The 22063-nt window shown below is 37.2% G+C and overlaps 1 protein-coding gene across 3 annotated transcripts in view; it reads left to right on the top strand.

The window, feature by feature from the left end:
* The window catches only part of HYDIN (HYDIN axonemal central pair apparatus protein), a 289372-nt gene that overhangs the window by 67852 nt on the left and 199457 nt on the right, over window positions 1–22063 (top strand). For all 3 annotated transcript variants that reach the window (XR_016022033.1, XM_088800246.1, XM_019757602.3), the window contains exons 10-11: window positions 4393–4492; window positions 19762–19880. Coding sequence is in view for 2 of the 3 variants with exons in the window: in XM_088800246.1 (XP_088656372.1) it covers window positions 4393–4492; window positions 19762–19880 (219 nt within the window). In the remaining variant the exon portion in view is untranslated. The remainder of the gene's footprint in view (window positions 1–4392; window positions 4493–19761; window positions 19881–22063) is intronic.

The following is a 22063-nucleotide window of genomic DNA, read 5'->3' as shown; positions in this document are numbered from 1 at the left end:
ATGATTTGGATTTAGATATGATTCAGACTTTTATCAGATTAGAGATATGATTGGAAAGTATAACATTTGAGTAGGCAAATGTTTGGATCACTTTCCTAGATGTAAGTTGGGAGTTAAAATAACTGTTTTATATGATAAACATAGGTATTGAGTCATATCGTAAACCATTTTCCAGATAAACCAAGTAGCTTAAACGTATATATAATTATGTTCTTACAGTTTGGGTTTTGATTTTGTAAAATTTGTGAGAAATAACGTTTCATTGGAGGGAAGGAAAAAAGGGAAGAAGGAAGGAAGGAAAGAGAGTAGGAAGGAAAGAAAAAAGGAAGGAAGGAAGGAAGGAAGGAAGGAAGGAAGGAAGGAAGGAAGGAAGGAAGGAGATGGGTAATAGAGAAGGGGGAAGGAAGGTGATTTTTAAATTATATTTTTTCACTTAAGGATTTTTAGGGGAGATTTTTCAAAGAGCCCCTTTAATCATTGCCAATATAATTTTTTAAGGAGAACATGTTTAAAGGACACCTTTCTCATGATTGTATTAATCACCTATCATGACCAGTGGCAGTATGTTCATAGACAGCTTTCAGAAAGTCTTGGAACTCTCTATCAAGTCACTTGTTTGTTCTTGGTCTGGAGGAAACATGAAGTTCCATTTATAAAGATATTTAATATTGGGGCAAAAACTGCAATATGGGAAATAGCTTTATACCTGAAAATTCAAAGTTGATTCCTTCTAGCAGGTCACTTGACTAATAAGTAAAATGCAATTATGAATCTGAGGGAAAAACAAAACATTAAGACCAAGAAGATAATTACAATATAACTGAAGGTCATTTTGACAATTATTTTCAACCAACAAGATAATAGTCACTATGGATTATATATCCTGTATACTTAATCTCTCATTTGGAGCTGGAAAAGGGACAGTGATGGGAGAGGGGCCATATATATAAAGAAAGTAGAGTAGCAGGGGGTTCTGCGTGATGAGCAGGCTGGTTTCATAGGACTGGGAGGAAAAGATATTGATATCAGAGCCAGTAGGGAAAATTCGGAATGTTTTGGTTTTCAGACTCTTTAGAACTAAGCAATAAAAAGAAAAAATTCTTTTCAGAGACATAAATGACATGGAAGTTAATTTCAGAAGTGTTAGAGAAGTAATATGAAATGTCTCAAAGATATAGAAGTGAAAGTGAGGTCATTTTAGGCTGATTGTTTCTGGGGTTTGCTCTCTCAGATTTGCTAGAAAATGCTATATTGAGTTCTTGCTATAAAGAAATAGAGGTTACTTAATATTTACTTTAATCACAACTGAAAAATAAGTGTCCTTGTACATGTTCCTAACTCCTTCAAATGATCTACTGTTGAAAGCATCCCTCTGCGAGAGGAAACTGAGTGACCACACTTCTGTTTTCACAGATCACACAGCCCTCTTATTGCACATTACCTGATACAAACCCAGGAGAGTGTTTTGGAATAGGATTGTCCTTGAATTATCTCCCAGGACTCAATAAAGGTGCAAGTGACTAGTAAATGTCACAGGCGCAATGAAACAGCTACAGCCCAGGATAAGACAGCTCTGAGCCTACAGTCCCATTTGCTCAGTTTGAACTTGTGAATTCAGATTGCCTTGCACTGTCTTCCCTTGCCAAGCAGAAGGGCTTCCAGCTGCCAGGGAGCCTCCACATCAGACAATACTCTCACGGATCACATCCAGACCTCAGCACCCCCTCCTCTGGGGAGATTCTGGTTGCCTCTCTGGAGCGTGTCTATCCCACCATTTTCCAGCCCACCAGTTCTGATCATCAGACTTCTTTGATTATGGGGTGTCCCAGGGTGCTTCTGGGAGAGAGCTCAAGTGGCTTAAGTGTGTTGCCTCCTTGTCTGCGCACAGACCCTGGATTCTCTGGCTGGGATAATGCTTTTGAAAGTGATCTGGCCCACCCCAAACCATAAAGCCCTTGAATTTATCTACATGTCCTGAGCTTACCTGACTTCCAGTGAATCATTTTGGGGGCCATTTCCTACCATTCTGGTGAGACTTTCCTAGCAGAGTTTTTCTAGGGATCCAAGAGGGTCCTTTTGGTCAGTCAGTTCGGATAGGAACAGGTTACCTGTGTCCAGTCTATACTCCCAGAGAGAGCAGAGTCTAAACCCACCAGGAGGATACATTTATCTCAGGAGTTAGGAGGTAGCCCAGGTCTTCAGTCCTGAGATGGATACGCTTGATACAGCAGTGAATGGAGGAGCCACCTCTTCTGCCTGGCCTCTCTGCCCATTCTAGGCACGAGTGTTCCTAACACTTAATATCACTAAGACCCCCACTAATCAAAAGGGTCAGGTATTTGCCATTTATCAGAAGGGAACAGATACTTACTTCAAAGTTTGGAAAAGTGCCACAGTGAAATGCCTAAATAAGTGGAAGTGCTTAGGAATTCCCTGTTCCTTGCATGACCTCAAACGTCCCTGCCAGCTCCAAAACTGATTTTGTGGCTCTAGCTGAGGAGAAAATGGTGGAAATAGGCTACAAAGATGAATAGCCATCTGCTAATAACTACACATATGCAGAGTGAATGGATGTGACTGATTTGATAAATACTCTTGAGCACTTACTATGAGCCACTCTGGCTTAGGTCCTGGGGATAGAACAGTGCCTGCCCTCATGGAGCCTTCATTCTAGTGGGCGGAGCTAGGAGGTGAGCGCTCCCAGGGCCCACAGGACTGACAGCCCTCAGTGCTGCTTCTTGGAGGTTCTGTACTCTTCATTTCATCATTCTGAAGTCAGGGGGATGCTGCCTGAGAACGACACTGATCAGTCTGTCACCTTCATAAGTAAATCTAAATCAGCTCTAGTTTTCTATCTGCCCCACACTCTTGTTGGATGTCAGCATTTTTTTTTTAATTGGGGAATGTTGGGGAACAGTGTGTTTCTCCAGGGCCCATCAGCTCCAAGTCATTGTCCTTCAATCTAGTTGTGGAGGGCGCAGCTCACTAGCCCATGTGGGAATTGAACCAACAACCCTGCTGTTCAGAGCCCGGGCTCTAATCAAATGAGCCATCCAGCCGCCCCCTGGATGTCTGCATTTTAAACCATTTTGTTCTCTGCTTGATCTTTATTCCAGCACTATGTTTATTTCTACTCAGCCTGGAAATAGAATATGCATTGGGGACCGTCTGAAACTGGAGCCTAATTATTTATCACATTTTCTTTCCTTAGTTTTCTATTTAGCTGGTGGAATTGTTTATAGATTTTGGATGTGTTTAATCACGTATGCCCTATTTGGCCCTATTTACAAAACACATAGAGAAAAAACATGCTTTTCCCGCCTAATTTTTCCCATATTTATTCTTTCTTATTCTTTCCAAGTGGCATAAATATAACATCAATCATAATAAACAGCTATTTACTAAGCTCTTACTGTATACTGAGCGTGGGGCAAAGCATTTGGCCTGCATGACCTCGTCTGACCTTAGGAAACCCTTTGAGGCAGGTGATATCAGCATCTTCTTTTACAGTCCTGAGAAGTTAATGAAGAGGCCCCAGGTTACATCGTTAGTAGAAAATATTTTTCAAAGAATACCTCAAGGGCATTTTGATATATGGCATGTGCATTACAATGTCAAAATTTAGTTTCTTATTATGACTTTTGAGTGGTTTGAATTAAATTGAGAAATATCACACTAGGTGAGAACTAGGGTTTGATCTGGCCACCGTTCTGCTTTGGGCGGTGTTTTTATAGAATAAGAGTATTTCCTCATGCTGTCACCACAAAAGCTGGGAATGTGGTCCTTCCACCAAATAAGTTAGGTACTTCTTTCTCTGTGGCCCATCTGGACCTTATTTATATAGGCACAGCATTTATCATATATATTATAAAATATTTATATACATATTTATCACCCATCTAACATGGGAGATTTGTACACACACCCTTCTTCATCTCTGAAGTTCAGTGCTGGGCACACACTGGCATACAATGAATGTTCATTGAATATACACAGTTTTTAAATGTACTAAGCATCCTAGTTATAAAGTAACATCATAATTAGTTATGTGAACTCACTGAAATTATTTTTGAAGCTCATTTCCAACTTGTACCACCTCTTAACAAGTAGCATAAGTTAACTATCTGTTGGGTAAAATAGTGCTTTCTTTTATTTGTTGTAAACGTATTTCTTTCAAATGTTATAATAATGACATTTAAAAGCAGTACCTTCCTTTCATCGTATTGCATAAAAACATAAGAGGGGAGAGAATAAAGGTCTGAACCAGCAGAGGGGAATGGAGAAAGGAAGCATGCTGAAGAAAATGGGATACTGTAAATATGAAACTTTCTTTTACATAAACTTAATGGTAAGCATCATATTGTTTTTCAAGGATTCTTTCATGTTTTTCAGGAAGGTGATGTCTGGCCCAACTCATCAGCTGAAATCACTGTGTACTTTAACCCTCCGGAAGCCAAAGTCTACCAACACACTGTTTACTGTGACATTTCAGGTAAAGACTTCCTGTACGTGGTAAACCCAGGCTACCAAGTGCCCAGAGAGTAAAGTGGGGTGCCTGAGACTATGTGTGTCTGTACATGCGTGCCCACATGTGTTCAGGCTATGGGCAGTGCACAATATCAGGAGGGGAATAATGGAGTCAAGCTATGCACGACTCACTTCTTTCTAAAACAGATCAAACTTTGAAGCACGTGACAGTTGTGGTGTGGTGGGTGGGGGAGGATGGAAAAACATGGATATGGGTTTCTCCTTGAATTCTAGAGCAGTAAGAACATTCCTTGAGACAGGTCCTCACAATTTATTTTTTGTCCTTTTTGTAGTATTTGGCTACTTATTTTTTTTTCTTTTTAAGTTTTTATCAAAGCAGTGCATGCCAAGTGGGGTGGGAAGGCAGCCTGGCAGTGGCCAGAGCCACAAGGAGGGTGTGCAAGTATGGGTGGCAACATGATGGCTTCAGAAGATTATACATAGAAGAATTAAGCAAAAAAGTAAATCTAGTGAGGATAACAAGAGCCAGTGGTTTTCACTCTTCGAGGAGGGAGATACAAATACGGAAAGGAGGAAGACCAAGATGAGCCCTTTGATAGGGAATAGAATTGGCATTATCAGTATGAACCACGGTTGTTTATATGCAGAGATATAGACATATATGTAAGTGTGTGTATATGTTTATGTACATATACATGCATGGTTCCTAGCTATGTCCATTGAGAGGTCCTGGAAGCTTTGAGACCCAAATAGCAATGAGCACACCTGGCACCCAAAGCTTGGTTTCTAAATCCCACCCTCCACTAAAAGAAACCTTAGAGAATTGACTGATTGCAGGACTGAAGCAGAGAAAGAACAAGATGAGCCTGGAACATTCTCTTGTGTTGGAAAGTAAGAGAATGCTCAAAGAATGACAGAAACATGTCAAAATGACCAGCAAAGGGATGCCCATTGACCAAGTTTAGAACAACTTGAGAATCAAAATAATGACACTAATAGATTAGAATCCATTGAGTTAATAAGAGTCTATTCAATAAAATTTACCATTTGGCAATCATACTAATAATCAATTCAAGGATAAAGCATCAATGGATCTTAAAACTAATGGGTGAAAGCGGGGTGTGGAATAGGATTTTATGTAGTCTCAAAATATCCTTTTTCAGAATACTTATTAATTATAAAGGGGAGAAAATTTACACTGAATAAAGGTAGTAGATATTATCTTAGTTAATACCAGCAGTAATGAGTAAATCAGCCTCTTGGACCACCTGCTAGGATGCAATGAGAATACAGCCTCTCTTCAATGATATTAGAGCCAAAATAGCTAACTTGGGTCTAATCATGAGAAAACATCAGACTAACCCCAACAGAAGAACAAAACAAAATGACCAGCCTATAATCTTCAAGAATATCCAGGTCTTGAAAGTCAAGAAAGACTGAAGAACTGTTCCAGATTGGAGGGGACTAGTAAAACATGACATCTGGGGCAACATGAGCCTGAATTAGGTATTTTGCTATAATTCTATGCTTGCTAATTCTATGCTTATATTGCTATTTGTTATCATTTGCTCTGAGTTATCAACTTCACACATTACTTTTGAGTCCCCAGTATGAAAGATGAGGATTTAGTTCACTTACATTTCCTCTACCTCATCCTGGGCTTATTGAGTTAGAATTTATGTGCAGTGAAATTCACCCTTTTGGGGAGTGTAGTTCTGTGAACTTGGACAAACCGAAACAGTCATGTAACTACCACCAAAATCAAGTATTGAATCTCTCCATCACCACATAAAGTTCCCTCATGCCCTTTTGCAGGGAGCTCCATCCCCCACCTCAGCCCCTAGCAACCAATTATTTTAACATATTTCATTTTATGAATTTTATTTATAGCCAAAATTAATATACATTCTTAAAGCTACATTTTTATTATATCAACTCTATAATCTCTCTTGATGTGTAAGGATTGGGAACACCTAACTTGCTCACCACCATTCCACACTTTCTCCCTCTTCTGGGAGTTGTTCTGCTTATATTATCATGATTGATAACCATATTTAAATCTTCTATTTTGTCTACATAAATTGTATACACTAAAGGGCCAAACTGTATTCTGGGATTGCATTTTATCCTCTGTTGGTCAAGTTCTGACTTTTAGTCACTCAAAGAATGTCTCTAAGGTCTATATCAAGTAGGTTTTTTTTTTTTTTAAATGTTCATCCGTTTCTCACAATTATGCTTTGTTTTAGCTTACTTCATACTTGACTTAACTCTTTTGTGCAGCTTTTGGGTTTCCCCCCCCCCACTGTGGTTTCTAATTCTGCATTTCTTTACTCCTATCTAATTTTAGAATTTATTCTCCTCGAAGACATTTTTCTCAGAGACTACCAGCTTCTTATTCTAATTTAGATCAGTCACCTCCTACACAGTTGTTATCCAGGAATTATGTTTTAAATTTCCATGTGTGTTCCATTACATCTTTTCACTTTCACTTTGCTTAAGTAACCTCCTCAAAAAGGGTATATAAAAGAGAAACTGATCCTTGAACGTCCCATTCTGTCTCCATATTCACTTGATAGTTTAGCTGACAATAGAATTCTAGGTTTAAAATAATTTCTCCTCAGAACTTTGAAGACATTGTACAAATTTTATTGTAAAAATCCAGATGTCTCAAGGTCACTTAATTCTCATTCCTTTATAGGTGGCTTGTTATTTCTCTCTCAATATTTTCGAGGGTTTTCTTTTTGGATTTGGGGTCTGAATTGTAATGAAGCTATGTCCAAGAGTGAGTTTTTTCTAATTCATCCTCCTCAGTTGTCTGTGGGCCATTTGAATCTGATTACTCATGTGTCACTTCAGCTCTGGGAAATTTTTATTTTTAAACTTTTATTTATTTTAAGTGGGTTTTTCCAGGACTCATCAGCTCCAAGTCAAGTAATTGTTTCAATCTAGTCATGGAGGGCACAGCTCACAGTGGCCCATGTGGGGACCAAACTGGCAATCCTGTTGTTACGAGCACCACGTTCTAACCAACTGAGTCAACCAGCCGCCACTGGGAAATTTTATTTTATTAGTATTTTTGCATACTCTTCTCTACTTTTTAATTTTATTCTTCTGGAAATGTTAGCAGTCCAATGTTAGACCTATAGGATTTTCATCTGTTGTCAAAGAACAAACTTTTAATCATCAAACATGAGTAATAAATGACACAAAATGCCATTCAAGGCTATTTAATAAGAACACCCAGAGAAATGCTGATATTTATTAGTCAGAAAATTCCAGGGTAGTTGGTATCATGCATTCATCGCGTTTCTTCCGATGTCTTCTGGTCTATGGTTGTCCATTTGTACGTAAAAATGAAAAAAATACTACCTGCCTCTGCTGTTTCATGTGTAGGTCTCCAAGGACTATGGCTGTGATGATTATTTTAAACTTGAGGGGCGAGTAATAAGAGCGCACAATCATTAGTTTTTTCGAATGCAAAAATTCTACTGTTCTGCTGTACTCAGAATATTTCTAGTCAAATATCTACGCAGTCCCTTTTCTCTGTGTATAAAGTGGTCAGGCAGTCGAAGAACAGTGCAGAAGGATGGGCTGCCTGACCCATAACTGTGCCACCCTTCACCTCCTCCAGGTGTGTGTTCCTTTCTGATGATGCTTACTTCACCTTCCATGGTTCACCATCACGGTGATTTTTATGATAGTTGTTTTATTATTTTACTATATAATTTTATCCCCTATGTATGCATCCCTAAACAAAATAGTACAGTTTTGCCTGTTTTAAAATTTATATATTAAAATCTATTCCACGTCTTACACTGTTAGCATCAGGAAGCCTAAAGCCACTCAATAAATATTGATTAAATGAATGAGCAAATAGATGGAATAAAAACATGAATATGTGAGTGAATGAATCCTAATTTGATCTGGTCTTTCCTTGCCCATGAATGCGGGATTCTCAGGATGGCTCCAGGATGAATGCAGAACTGACTAGGACTTTCTGCATAGACATTAGTTTGTTTCTGCCCTTTCGACCAGCAGCACCTATCCCAGACTTCTTAATGGGTCTAAAGGAAATGGTACATCAGTGTTCAGATACAGCCTGGAAGTGCTCCAGGGGCCCCCATGCCACAGGTGGAAGGACCGCCCCCCTCTTTGTGGCTCCCCTCGGCCTGTGTGCTTGGCCAAATTCCAAGGGGTTGGCTGCTCTCTGGGAGGTTCCCAAACATTACATAACTAGTTGTATTTATCTATTGTTTCGTTTGCAATTCTGAATTCTGTCACAGAATTCACATTCTGAGTAAACTGAATAGTATAATTTTCCATCTGCATGACATTGTTCTTTGTTTTGTGAGTGGTATTTTAAAATATACAATTGCTAGGGAAAGGCTTTGTTTACATAGTAATTCCATATTACCTTCCTTGTAAATTCCATGTAATTCTATGTGTCTTTTCAAAGGCTCGTGATGATTCCTTACTATTACCTTGGTTGTAGATCACTGAGAAATACTTCTTGGGCAGATAGAAAAACTTCTACCCTTGCTTTATTTTATTTTGCTTTGCTTTTGTTTTCCTACGTGCTTGGAGCACATAGAATCAAATACATACAGACATGCTGCTGCTTCTCACACCTTTTTACATAAATGATAGCATACTTTACACAATGGTTCTGACACAGCTTTTTAAATATTTCTTGGAGATTATTCCATAATACTAAATTTAAACGTTTTATTTTCTTTTTATGGTTGTATATGAATCCTTTTTATTTATATGCCACAGTTTAACCTTTAACCTTTGGTCACTAAGAAATAGAACATAGATTCAGAAATGAACATTATACATGCTGTGGTAATGGCCTCCCGAAGATGTCCATGTCCCTGAACCTGGGAATATGTTACTGAGGATATGTTATTAATACATTATATGGCAAAGGGGAATTAAGGCAGAAAATAGAATTTAGGTTACTAATGAGCTGACCTTAAGGTATGGAGGTTATCCTGGGTTATGTGGGTGGCTCAATATAATCACAAAGGTCCTTAAAGGGTCGAAGAGGGAAGCAGAGATTACCAGTCTCAGTGTCAGAGTGACACAATATGAGAAAGACTTGAACAGCCATTTCTGGCTTTGAAGGTGGAAGAGGCAAGGAATTCAGGCAGCCTGTAGAAACTGGAAAAGGCAAGTAAATGGGTTTTCTGCGAGAGCCTCCATGAAGGAGCCCTGTCAACACCTGATTTTAGCCTAATGAGACCCATCTTGGACTTTTGATCGCCAAAACTTACAAACATTTATTTTTTTCTAATTTTTCAATTATAGTTGACATACAATGTTATATTATTAGTTTCAGGTGTACAACACCCTGAATAGACATGACCTCTAGAACTTTTAAGATAAGTTTGTATGATAAGCTACAAAGTGTGTGGTAATTTGTTGTAGCAGCAATAGGGAATTAATACACATACATATATATAAATCATAACATAATTATAAGGCAAACATATGTAATTGTCACCAAGATCAATAATAAAATATTGCCAGTCCCTGGAAGCCCCCTGGGTGTGTCCCTTCCCAATCACACTCTACTCACCCCAACCTTCCCCTGAGAAAATCACCATTCTGTCCCTTATGATCATTATTTCTTTGATTTTGTTTAGTTTTTAACCCCTATGTATGTATTCCTAAACAATACAATCTAGTATTGCCTGTTTTTGGAATGTACGTCATTGGAATCAATCTGCATGTCTCACCCATGTGTTGCCTGTAGCTCTAGTTGTATTTCATTTTCATCGTTGTATAGAGCCCTGTTACGTGAATGTGTGTTCAGAGACAGGCAGTAGCAGGGAAGGCAACTATCACTGGTCTTGAGGGAGGCCTCTCAGGATTCATGAGATTTAACTCATATCCCCACCTGCGACTTTATCTTTCAAAGTTTTATATCTAGGCTCATTGAGTACAAAGATATACAAAAGCATAGTTTCTGTGCTCAGAAAGCATAGAAATGAGCAGGAGAAACGGACACAGAAACCAACAGGTACATTGCAGTGCTCGACACAGGGAATCAATGAAGACTACAAGAGGATACAGGGCACGTAGCTCAGTCTTGGGGTGTTTAAGGAAGGCTCCCCAGAGAAAGCGACTCTTGATTAGTCTAGTTAAAAAAAAAAGGTGGGGTGTGGCTAGGCAGGTCAGACAGGGAAACACTGTGAAAATACATAGAAAAACACTACATGAGAATGTAGAGCATGAAATGGCAAAGAATCACGAGTTCTTAGGGTGTGGCTCCCAGAGAGACAGAGACGGAGACAGAGAAAGACAGAGAAATCGTGAGACTGGAGAGGGAAGTGGTGGAGGCCGGAATTGAAGCTGGAGGCTGAAGTAGTAGATGGGATGAAGTTCATAGAAGGCGGCCCTTGAATGCCAGACTGAGAGCCTTGGACTTGGTCCTGAGTGCAGTGGGGAAATGACTGAGGGACGCTAACGCAGGGGAATGACCTGCTTAGATCTGATTATGGCAAATACAACGTCATGAAAATCTTTCAGTTCATCTGAAATGGAAATTTTTTTTTCATTTAAAGATTGCAGATTTTCTTGGAAGCAGTTAAAGCTGAATGTTAGATATTTATAAAGACTTGCTGATGGTTTCAACTAGGTCTTGAAACTGATCTTTTATCTATCTTGACTTTCCAATAGAATGTGGAAATTCTGAGTTTAATCATGAATGTTACCTTTAAAAAAAAACTCAAAGAGAAACTGCATATATTTGGTTTGGATCACCATATGGGAACTTCAAAGGAAGCAACACTTTCTGATTTAAACTGTGAAATGTATTGCTAGATAACATCGTTAATGGGTGCTTCAGAGTCAAATGCAGAAAAGCAGCGTGGTGGAAATGATTCCAGATGCACCTGCTTCCTTTAAAGACCCAATTAAGAGGAAACCTCAATGTCCATTTTTATTCCGTACATCGTAAGTGAGAAATATCTATGGTTTTAGCAAGTTTAGGGCTTTTTATCCTAATTAAACTAAAGAGTGCAGATTTAATTAGATTTAGGAAACAGAAGCTAAATCATTTAAAACATTTTTGGGTTTTCACAGTAATAAGTGAGTAATACTCACATATATGTAGTTTTGCTTCAGGTTGCAACCTTATAATATAAGGTTTCTTAGTCCCATGAGCAAGAAATTATTTTCTTGATCAACCACTATGTTTACTTTAAATTGTTTTCAGTTATCAAATATTTCAAACATAAAGAAAAATCCAGGCAATAACACAAATATCTAGGTATGTAGGCTCCAGATTTAAGAACACTTGAACAAATAGAAAAGTATGCCCATGTTTTTGGTCAGGAAGATCAACATGGTAACTAGGTCAGTTCTCCCTAGATAATGTAAATGTAAATGTAATGTGATTCCTACATAATGTAAATGTAATAGGATTCCAGTGATAATATCAATAAGGTGTTTTGTTTGTGTGTTTGTTTAAATTAGGTTGGTTCCAAAGTTTCAGAAGAAATAGACTAGGATTGTCTAGAACATTCTGAAAAACAAGAATAATGTGGGAGGCCTAGCCTCCCCATGTGTTAAAATTTAAACTAAAAAGCTGTAGCAAATACAAGTGTATGGTTCTGGAACATGAAAAGAAAGTAGCTATTGCATCAATATTCATTTTTTTCATCCTTACGAACAACAAAAATCAACATGCTCTAATCCCCTAACCTCTACACTCCCCTAAATCTACATTTCCCAGTGTCCTTGATATGTGAGGAAAATAAAAACCCTAATTTGTTTAAACTACTTTGTTCCATTTATCTTTTGCAGCATAATGAGCTACTCTAAATTTAGTTTGTTAAAACAGCTAGTAATCGTTTCTTTCGCTCATAGATTAGCGATTTGGTCAGGATTCAGCAAGGACAGTGCCCCTTTGCTCCACATGGAGACAGCTGGAGAAGCTTGAAGGTGGCGACTGATAGCATTTTAGTAGCTCATCCACCTACATGTCTGGCAGGCTGATCCTGGCTGCAAGCTGGGACCTCACTAGGTTCTGTTTGCTAGAACTCCTATCCACGTCCCCTCCACGTGGCTGCTTGTTTCCTCGTAGCATGTACAATGGACCAAGTTGTTTATATAAGAAATCTCCTGCAGTCTAATTGTCATTTTTTTAGGTGATCTATCTTTTCTACAGGTTGATATTAAGAATTACTTTATGTTTAGTGCCCGACAGTTTCATTGTGGTGGATTTGCCTTTATTTATCCTACTTGGTACTTGATATGCTTCTTCAAACCAAGAACCTTTCATCGATTCTGGAACATTCTCAGCATTTATCTCTTTTTCATTTATTCTCTCATATAGCTCAATGTTTTCATTTCATTATCTCAGTTTTCTCCTTCTGGGAATTCTTTTAAATATATGTCTTCCTATGGAATTGCCATATCTTTTAACCTATCCTTTATATTTCTGATTGTCTCTCTATGATACATTCTGGGTATTATTCTAAGATCTTTCTTCCAGTTGACTAACTATTTTCTGTAGCTATGTCTACTTTTTGGTGTATTTACCTCTTCAGTTTTTAATTTCATCAACTTGATTTTTCAGTTTTAGAAGTTCTGTATAATTTTAACATTTTCATTTTTTCTCCTTTATTATGGTTTCTAATTCTGTATTTATGTTTTTAAAGTTTTTAAGAATGCTCTATTGAGTTTCTTTAAGAGCTTTCTATTATCTCAAATTCTTGGGGTACTAATTTACATATTTATGGTAACCACTGACTTTCCTCATACTGGCTTATTTCTTCAGATGGTTTGAAATGTTTGTGTTGTGAGCTCATTTTTATTATGTGCTATGGACTAAATGTCCATTTTACCCCAAAATTCATATGTTGAAACCTAATCCTCACTGTGATGGTATTTGGAGGTGGGGCCTTTGGAGGTGATTAGATCATGAGAGTGGAGACCTCATGAATTGGGTTAGTGTCCATGTAAAAGCTCCCTCACCCTCTTCGTGAGGACGCAGTGAGAAGACAGTATCTATGAACCAGGAAGTGAGCTTTCTCCAGACACTGAATATGCCAGTGCCTTGATCTTGGACTTTCCAGCCTCGAGAACTGTGAGAAATAAATATTTAAGCCACCCAGTCTGTGGTATTTTTGTTACAGCAGCCAAAACAGACTAAGACAGCATGGGTAACTGGATCGTGGAAGTATTCCTTCAGATCAGTTTTTTGTTTCTTCTGCCAAGGACCCTACAACTTTTATTTTCTCAGCTTCTGACTCTTTCACTTATAATATAGTGTAAATTTGAATCCCATGCCTGTACATGGAACTTTGATTTCTTATAGGAGCCTTTTTCCTCTATTCAGAGTGCCAGGTAGAGGACAAGCTTCATCACTGCTTCCCTAGACCAATAGGTAGAATTTTTCTAGTTTCCCTTTTGGAAAGAATTATCCTTTCCAAGGTCCTGGATCTAAGTTCAGTTCCTCCTTTTCAAATAGGAACAAAGCCGTATGTCCTGTTTCTGCGAGGGTGTTAAAACTTGAGCTCACACTAGATCATAGGCCTGTATGTACTTTATAAATCTTCGAGTTTTCTTTTTATTTCCAGCACCTGGTATTTTCCTTTTTTTCTTTCATTTGAGTTTGGGTAAGTATTAAAAAAAATGTTTGTCGTATTTTTAGTAAGGTGTTTTTTTTTTTCATATTTAAAGTTGAAGGATGGACTGAGTCAGCTAACTCTGCCATGTTGTCAGAACTTAACATAGTTAATAAAGTCCATGTTTCTCAAGGTAGTGTCCTTAGAGAGTCTGCTTATTAAAAATTACTCTGCATATTAAAAATGCCGATTTTGGGGTTTCATCTATGTTTTATTGAATTAAAATCTGGAGATGGTGCTAGAGAATATCTGTTCTAAATGAGGACTAAAAAGTAAGTGTGTAGCAAGTTTGCTGGATACCAAATCTATATATAGAGAAATCTATTTTATTTCTATACAATAAACAATGGGAAATTGAAATTTTAAAAAGCACTATCACTTAAATAGCATTAAGAAATAGGAAATACTTAGAGATAAATTTGACAAAAGACTTGTAAGACCTACACACTGAAAACTACAAAACATTGTTGAGAGAAATTAAAGACCTAAATTATACCTTGTTAATAAGTAGGTAAATTCAATGTCATTAAGATGTAATTTCTCCCCCAAATTTATCTATAGATTCAGAGCAATCCAAATCAAAATCCCAGTTGCGTTTTTTGTTGAAATTGACAAGCTGACACTAAAATTCATATGGAAAGGCAAAGAACCTAGAAGAATGAAATTGGAAGGCCTACTACAATCTGATTTCAAGAAAAATTTTAAAGTACAGTTATCACAATAATCCAGGATAATCTCCCCATCTCAAAATTCTTAATCATCTGAGATAATGTTCTCCCTTTTTCCATATGCCATATTAATATTTACAGGTTCTAGGAATTAGGATATAGATATCTTTGGGTGCCATTATTGAGCCTACCGCAGACCCCATGTGGATGCCCAGTTGTTTTAACTCTTTATACTATGTAGTCCATCTTTCTTTATTGATAGTCAACACATGCTCTGTCATTAATCAGAGTTTCATAGATCAGAGTTTTCATGTGTGCATTTATTCAGATTCTGTATTCTGTTTCCTTAGGCATTTTTGCATTTTCTACTCCAATACCATATTATCTTAATTGCAATCGCTTGATAATAGATTTTAATATATGAAAGGCCAAGACCCCTTAATTTTTTCCTCTTTAGGAATATCTTGGTTATCACTGGCCCTTTGATTTTACATTTAAGTTTTATAATCAACCCATCAAATTTTACCAAATGCTACCTGCTGGCATTTTGTTTAGTAAAGTATTAAAATGATAGATGTAAATCAACTGGAAGAAAATAGATAACTTTATGTTATTGAGTCTTCCTTTTCAAGAACATAGTTCTAGTTCTCTATTTATTTAGATCTTTGTCAATATCTTTCAATAAAGTTTTACAATTTATTCCTTGAAGGTCGTAAGTATATTTTGTGATATTTATTTCTAGGTACTTTATATTTTTGTTGCAGTTGTAAATATTATCTGAAAAATTAATTTTTCTGACTGTTGCTGTGTATAAAAATGCAGTTGGTGTTTGTATATTGATTTGGTGACATAAATCTTTATCTTATTAATTTTAAAAGATCATTTCTAGATTCTTTAGGACTTTCGGGCAGACAGTCCTAAAATATGTGAGTAATGGCAGTTTGTTCTTCCTATTTGTACTTTCCCCTCTGTTTTCTTGTCTTACTACACAGGAATGGAGCTCAAGTATAATACTGGACATCTAAGATATCTTAGATGACAAGTTTTGAGAGCCCATGGTTACATTTTCTGGTATTTAATGCAATGTAATCTATTGCATTCAGGGGCTGTTAAAAGGGTTCTGTAGTGCATCTCTCTGCTTTTCATGTGCGAAAGCAGGATACTGTAATCATAGAAGAAAAATTGTCCTTTTTTTGTAGAAAACATTTTAATATTTTGCTCTTCTAATAAGTAATTTGTCCTTAGAGTTTACAAGTTTCTTCAGACTTTTCCCTCTTGCTGCTTTTTGCCAAGACAAGAAAAATCCCTGCTTCAAAAATCTTGTGGAAAAGTAGCATTTGTATTGTAATGCTAAAATTTAGACTAACTTATAAATGCAAAGCTGGGTGTTACTTGTACTCCCATTCTATCCTGGGTGAGGGAAAGTGCTAGCTACAAAGAAGGTAAATTCCTTAAAAGTAATTAATAACTTCCAAAGAAACATTTGGCTCACTGCTTTATTACAACACATCTCCTTTTTATTATTTTTATTATTTATTAAGGAAGGCAGTCAAGGTAACAGATGGGGAAAGCTTTAAGTCTGACAGTTATAAATAGTCTTGCAGTTTATTCTACAATATATTTGCAATTCCCTTTCTTTGCCATTCTGAAAATTGGATCTCTGTCAAAATACTTTTCTCTTGACCATAGTTTTAAACACTAAAATAATGGAGTAGAGTGGTGAGGTTTGGGCTTTCTGAAAGTTTTGCTTATGTGGTAGAATGTTGTCAACTCACATACCTGGTCCTTAGAGAAACTTCTTTTCCAGGGTCAGATGGTTTGGGGTGGGGAGGAACGCTTTGAATAAATCAGTTGTTCCAATTATTACTAGGGTTGCTTTTGTTTCTTATAATCAAATTAATATTTGCCCAATGACCACCGTGTTGCCAAGCACTACAGGAACACAGAGGAAAGTATTCCTGTCTTTAAAAGGACAGTCATGGAGAGAAGGCATTAAATATACAGAAACTAAATAGCAACAGAAGGCGGTGGAACAGAAAATGTCACAAGGCATTATAATGATGATAATAAATTAGAAATATCACTTGGTTATTCAAAGTGCATTTGCTTTAATGCTAAACATTACATCTAACAGAGAATCCAAAGTGTTTTGAATGCTCAGAATGTTACACACAGAGCCAATATATAACTTTTTCTTAAGTAACTGAAATTTAAGTGGTGCAAATTTAAGGAAAACCTGTCAAACTATCAAAAGATTTTTAAAAGTGGTGGTATCCCCCTCTCCTCCCCCTCCCCCCCCCAACAGGAGGATATGGAGAGACAGGAGCCATTAAATACTGTTGCTGTTTGTATGTAAATTGGTAGAACCTTCCTGGAGGGCAGTATGCCGGTAGCTGTCAGAATGTCAAATGTGCATCTCTTTGTTCTGGCAATTCTATTTCCAGCAATGGTGGGTTTGGTAATTTGGATCAACTCTCTCTAAGAACAGATAGAAGAGCAAGGCAAAGTATTTTTTAAAACTTGTTTTGAAGTAAAACAGAACTACTAGGACAGTGAAGAATTATGGAGCCAAGATCCAGGAGAAGAAAAAACCGACAATTAGACTTTTAGGGGGACCTCTTTATTCTTAGTGATACTGACTTTTTAAATAGATACAGCAGAGAGGCTGAAAAGTGAAGTAGAGTTAATGAAGAAAACATAGGAGCTAACGGGATACCCAAGGAGAAAGGGCCCTGGTAATCCCACAGGCTTGAGGGTGGGACCCTGTGAAGCGGCAACTGGAAGTGGACCAGCTCTCACAAGGACTGATGCTCAGCTTTGAATCAGTTTTCAAGTATTTATTTGATTAAGACCATTCTCCAAAGGGTTCTAAGAGGTAATTAATCCCTAATGTTCTAAGGCATCTATTGTATATGAGGAATTAACTTCTTTTCTTTATATCTAGGATGGTACTAGCTACATACCCTTCTTGGGAGAAGTGAGAAAATAGTCACTCAAATGATTTGCTGCAGGGCTGAATTCTCTCACAGAATCTAAGCTGTAATGGTTGGATTAGGTCATCTGGGATTGCTAATGCCCCCTAGTCACCAGCCAGAAGCTGGAGGAAGATAACATTTTAGGGCTTCAAGTTATCTCTATAGTTTATTATATACAGAGATAAGACTCAATCGAAATAACCAAGCATATAAGGAGGTAACACAAGCTGATAGAACGTCATGATAAACAATTGAAACAAACCCATGGGGGGCCAGATAATAGAATTATCAGACACAGATTTTTAAAATGTTCTTATTAAAGACAAAATTAATTGAGCAGAGGCCTGGAAACTACAAAAAAATCTAATGGAAAGTCTAGAACTGAAAAATTATAATGACAAATTAAAAATTTAGTAGATGAATTTAATAGCCTATTAGGTATAGCCAGAGATAAATTCTGTAAACTGGAAATTAAATAAATCAAAAGGAAATATCCACACTAAAGCATGGAGAGACAAAATACAGATTAGAGCATAAAAACCAAGTGGAATGTGGCAAAAAAGAGATATATAGGTTTTTTATAAAGGAAAGTAATTTCCTTAATATGTATTATGTATATTCTATTATACATATTAATAATGTAGAATATATATTATCTGTGTATATATTATAAATATATACATTATATAATATATTATAAATGTGTTTCTCGTGTTATCTATGTATAGAAGGAAAGAAGTAAGAAAATGGAGCATAAGCAATATTTGAAGAGATAATGACTAAAAAATTTCCAAACACTGATGAAAGGCATACATCCACAGACTCAAGAAGTGCCACAAACCACAAGAAGGATAAATGCAAACCATACCTGGGAACGTTATAGTAAAACTGCTGAAAACCAAAGACAAGAAGGAAATCTTAAAGGCAGAGGAAAAGACATACTACCTCAAATGAGCAGTAAGACTATAAGCTGAGTTCTCAACAGAAACGGTGGGAGATAAGAAGCAATAGAATGATATCTTCAAAGTGCTTAAAGAGAATATAGGAAAATTGTTCATAAATGTGTTCAAGGGTATTAGTTAGTTACATTATAATTTGTTATAGTGAAAAGTTGAAAACCACTTAAATATCCAATAAGAGGGACTGGTTAAAGATACTTACCTCTTCATTAGGTGATGATATGTAAAAATGTTCCCAATTGTTAAGTTAAAAAAAAGCAGGTTATAAAATAATACAGCATATGCTCTCATTTTACATTAACAGTATTTAAATATGATTAAGCATGGAAACATCAGCACCAAAATGCTAGCAATAGTTATCTTTGGGTGGAGGAATTATGAGAGAATTTCCACTTTCTTTATAATATTTTTATAATGATCATGGTTACCCATTTTTAAAAAGGAAACAAGACCAGTTAGTACTTTAAAGGTTTGTGCCCTGTGTCGACCCTGGGTCCATTGTGGATGTGTAATAAAGGATATTGTTTAGTGGATTCCATTACCTGTGTGTGAAAGGAACTGCAAAGTAAGGATCAGGTAAGACTCCCAGACTCAGATCCCTTAAAACCATGCCTTTTCCTAAATCTAGGGAAGATCAATGTGAGCAACGTCCCTTGGAGCCCCACGGTGACTCATTTTACGAGGAACATCAATCAGTGGTCAGTTTTCTCTGATGTGGAGAAATTACTTTCCTTTATAAGAAACCTGAAGATACAGATAAGATTGGGTTAAAAATTTTTTTTAAATGTTTTTTTCTTCTGCTAAAATGTCAGTCTAAGTTGCAACATACTCATAAGCTATTTTCTAAGTAAGAAACAAATAGCATACCTGTATCTTAAAAATAAGCTAAATCTTCAGCATTGGTTAAATTGCAGTTCCCTCAGTTCCACGTACGGAATTGGTGCAATAATCTTGAGTGCACTGGTAACAAGTTGTGGATAATTTGGGATAATAAAGCATCACTTGGGTAGTAAAATTTGAATTGTTTTTATAGGCCAAGAAATCCGTCTTCCCCTCCGAATCAAAGGGGAAGGAATGGGACCAAAGATTCACTTCAACTTTGAATTGCTGGATATTGGAAAAGTTTTTGTTGGATCTGTACATTGTTATGAGGTAAGCACTAGAATTGTTCGCTGAGACTCAAACAGTACTTGGCTTTTTTTGGTTTTCTTTTGTGTGTGTTTTTATTGATAGAAAATTTGTGCAATTGTATCCATTGCCATTGCTCAGACTTATTCATGCACCACAGTGATCTGACTGTTTCTCTTCGCTCCTACTCTTATTGAGTGGAGCAACTTTATCCATCGTTTTCAGCCCCCTCTAACTTGACTAAAAGCACCACAGCCATAATTTAATTGGTTCTATCTTCATCTTTTTGTAGATTGTAAAGGGGAACTCCATAAATACATCTCCCCATCTGTTTAATGCTTTTTCTCTGACAACATAAACCCTATATCAGAGGATAGAGAACCTTTTACATTTTCCAGAATGTGCTAATGGGGGTAGCTGTTTTCACACCTAAGAATTTTCTCTAAATGTACTAGTCTAAAACCAATTATTTGAAAACCAGTCATTGTGCTTTCTGGAAGTGACCTCCCTGCTTTGTCTTTCCAATTAAAGAGAAAATGATCCTTTTACAAGATGTACTCATGGGTTCGTAAGGATCACAGTTACTTCAGTACCACCTCATCACTAAATTGATATCTAGGACACTTTTTCACACTTTCAAACTATAATCATTGAAACTTTATATTAGAAAGATTCCTAAATTGTAAATGGTTATGTTTTTATAGAGGTAATAATAAAAGCAGTTATTTAATGAGGGACAAATAGGTGTCAGGTTCCATGCTTTGTTATGTGTGCCCATCTATGTATATGTGTATAGTTTCTAATCCTTGCAAAACCGTGAAAGGTAGGTTTTATTGTACCTACTTTACAGAGAAGAAATATGAGGCAGGTAGGGGTTAATTCAGCCTACATCACCCATCATGCATGTTGAGCACACGTGCATTCGTTCATTTAGTCCTTACAAAACCCCTATGGAGTAGGTGCAATGACTACACCCATTTTATAGCTGAGGAAGTTGAGGCTTCAGAAGTTTTACTAGGTAAGGTAATTAATGCTCGATTGTGTAACAAACAAATAAAAATATATATTCTCTCAAACATGATAAGAGGTGATATTTTGTTGCTAATCAGCAGATGGCTCTCCTCCAGCAGAGAATGAGGAACTCTGGCTCCTTCCATCTCACGGCTCTGCCACCCCTATCACGTGACCTGCAAGATTGCAGTCTTATATGTATCACACTGGCAGAAGGAGAAAGAGCATGGAGGGTTGCACATGAGAGATTTTTATAGGAGGTAGCACTAGAAGTGGCTTGTATCACTTTCCTTTGCATCCCATTAGCTGTCCATAACTGCAAGGGTAGCTGGGAAATGTAGTTCAGCTGTAAGCACAGGAAGAAGAGGATATGGGCTCAGTTGAACAGCAAACCTGACTATGCCACATTTGTTAAGTAACGTGGCAAGGTCACACAGCTTGTAAATGTTAGGGAGCACTGGGTTAGCAGGGCTCTATGTCTTGTGGGAAGAGAAGACCCTTTGCTGGCTTTTCAGTACCTTAGGCTGTCACCATCGGCAAATCTAGCCTACCACCAACTCAGCCCTTGGCCCAGCCTAACCTGGCATGTGCAGTAAATGCCTGATTGCTGTTGAGAGCTTTCTGCAGTGTCATTTGTGCCCATCCTCACTAGAGTAACTGTAGCCGAAATGGGATGATGTGAAAGGTAAACAGAGATGTTAACGTCATGATGAGATGGCATATACATAAGAGCACAATTTAAATAGAGAAATCAGTAACATGACTGTCACAAAAAGAAAAGTGGCACAGCTATTCTGTTGCAATGTCCTGTACTGCATTTTGGGGGGAAAAATGGGCACTTAGGGAGGAAAAGCCAAAGGTACAATAGTTCTTAGCAAATTGATATTCTGTCTAATGTATCCAGTGTGAATTTCCCTTGCATCTTACAGACTGTGTCTGAAGGATGCCACATCACAAAAGGACCTTTAGTTCTGAGGCAAAATGGATAGAGTTTCCCTGAATGTAATAATTTCTTACAGATGTAATAGAAGTGTACTTTAGGTCACCACTTCTCACCCTCCCAGATTTGAACAGTAAAGCAAAGCACAGCCAGCTAAATAAGTGTTAGATGGGGTGCTGCATCAGACTGGACAGTTTTGGGAGCTGTGCCGTGGCAGAGAAGGACATGGTAAGGTGCTTCTTATGGGGATGTTTTG

The sequence above is a fragment of the Rhinolophus sinicus genome, chromosome 8 (genome assembly GCF_057876585.1).
Source record: "Rhinolophus sinicus isolate RSI-liver-muscle chromosome 8, RSI-T2T, whole genome shotgun sequence".
Taxonomy (NCBI): domain Eukaryota; kingdom Metazoa; phylum Chordata; class Mammalia; order Chiroptera; family Rhinolophidae; genus Rhinolophus; species Rhinolophus sinicus.
Note: the sequence above shows the minus strand (reverse complement) of the source record. Positions and strands in the feature narration are given on the sequence as shown.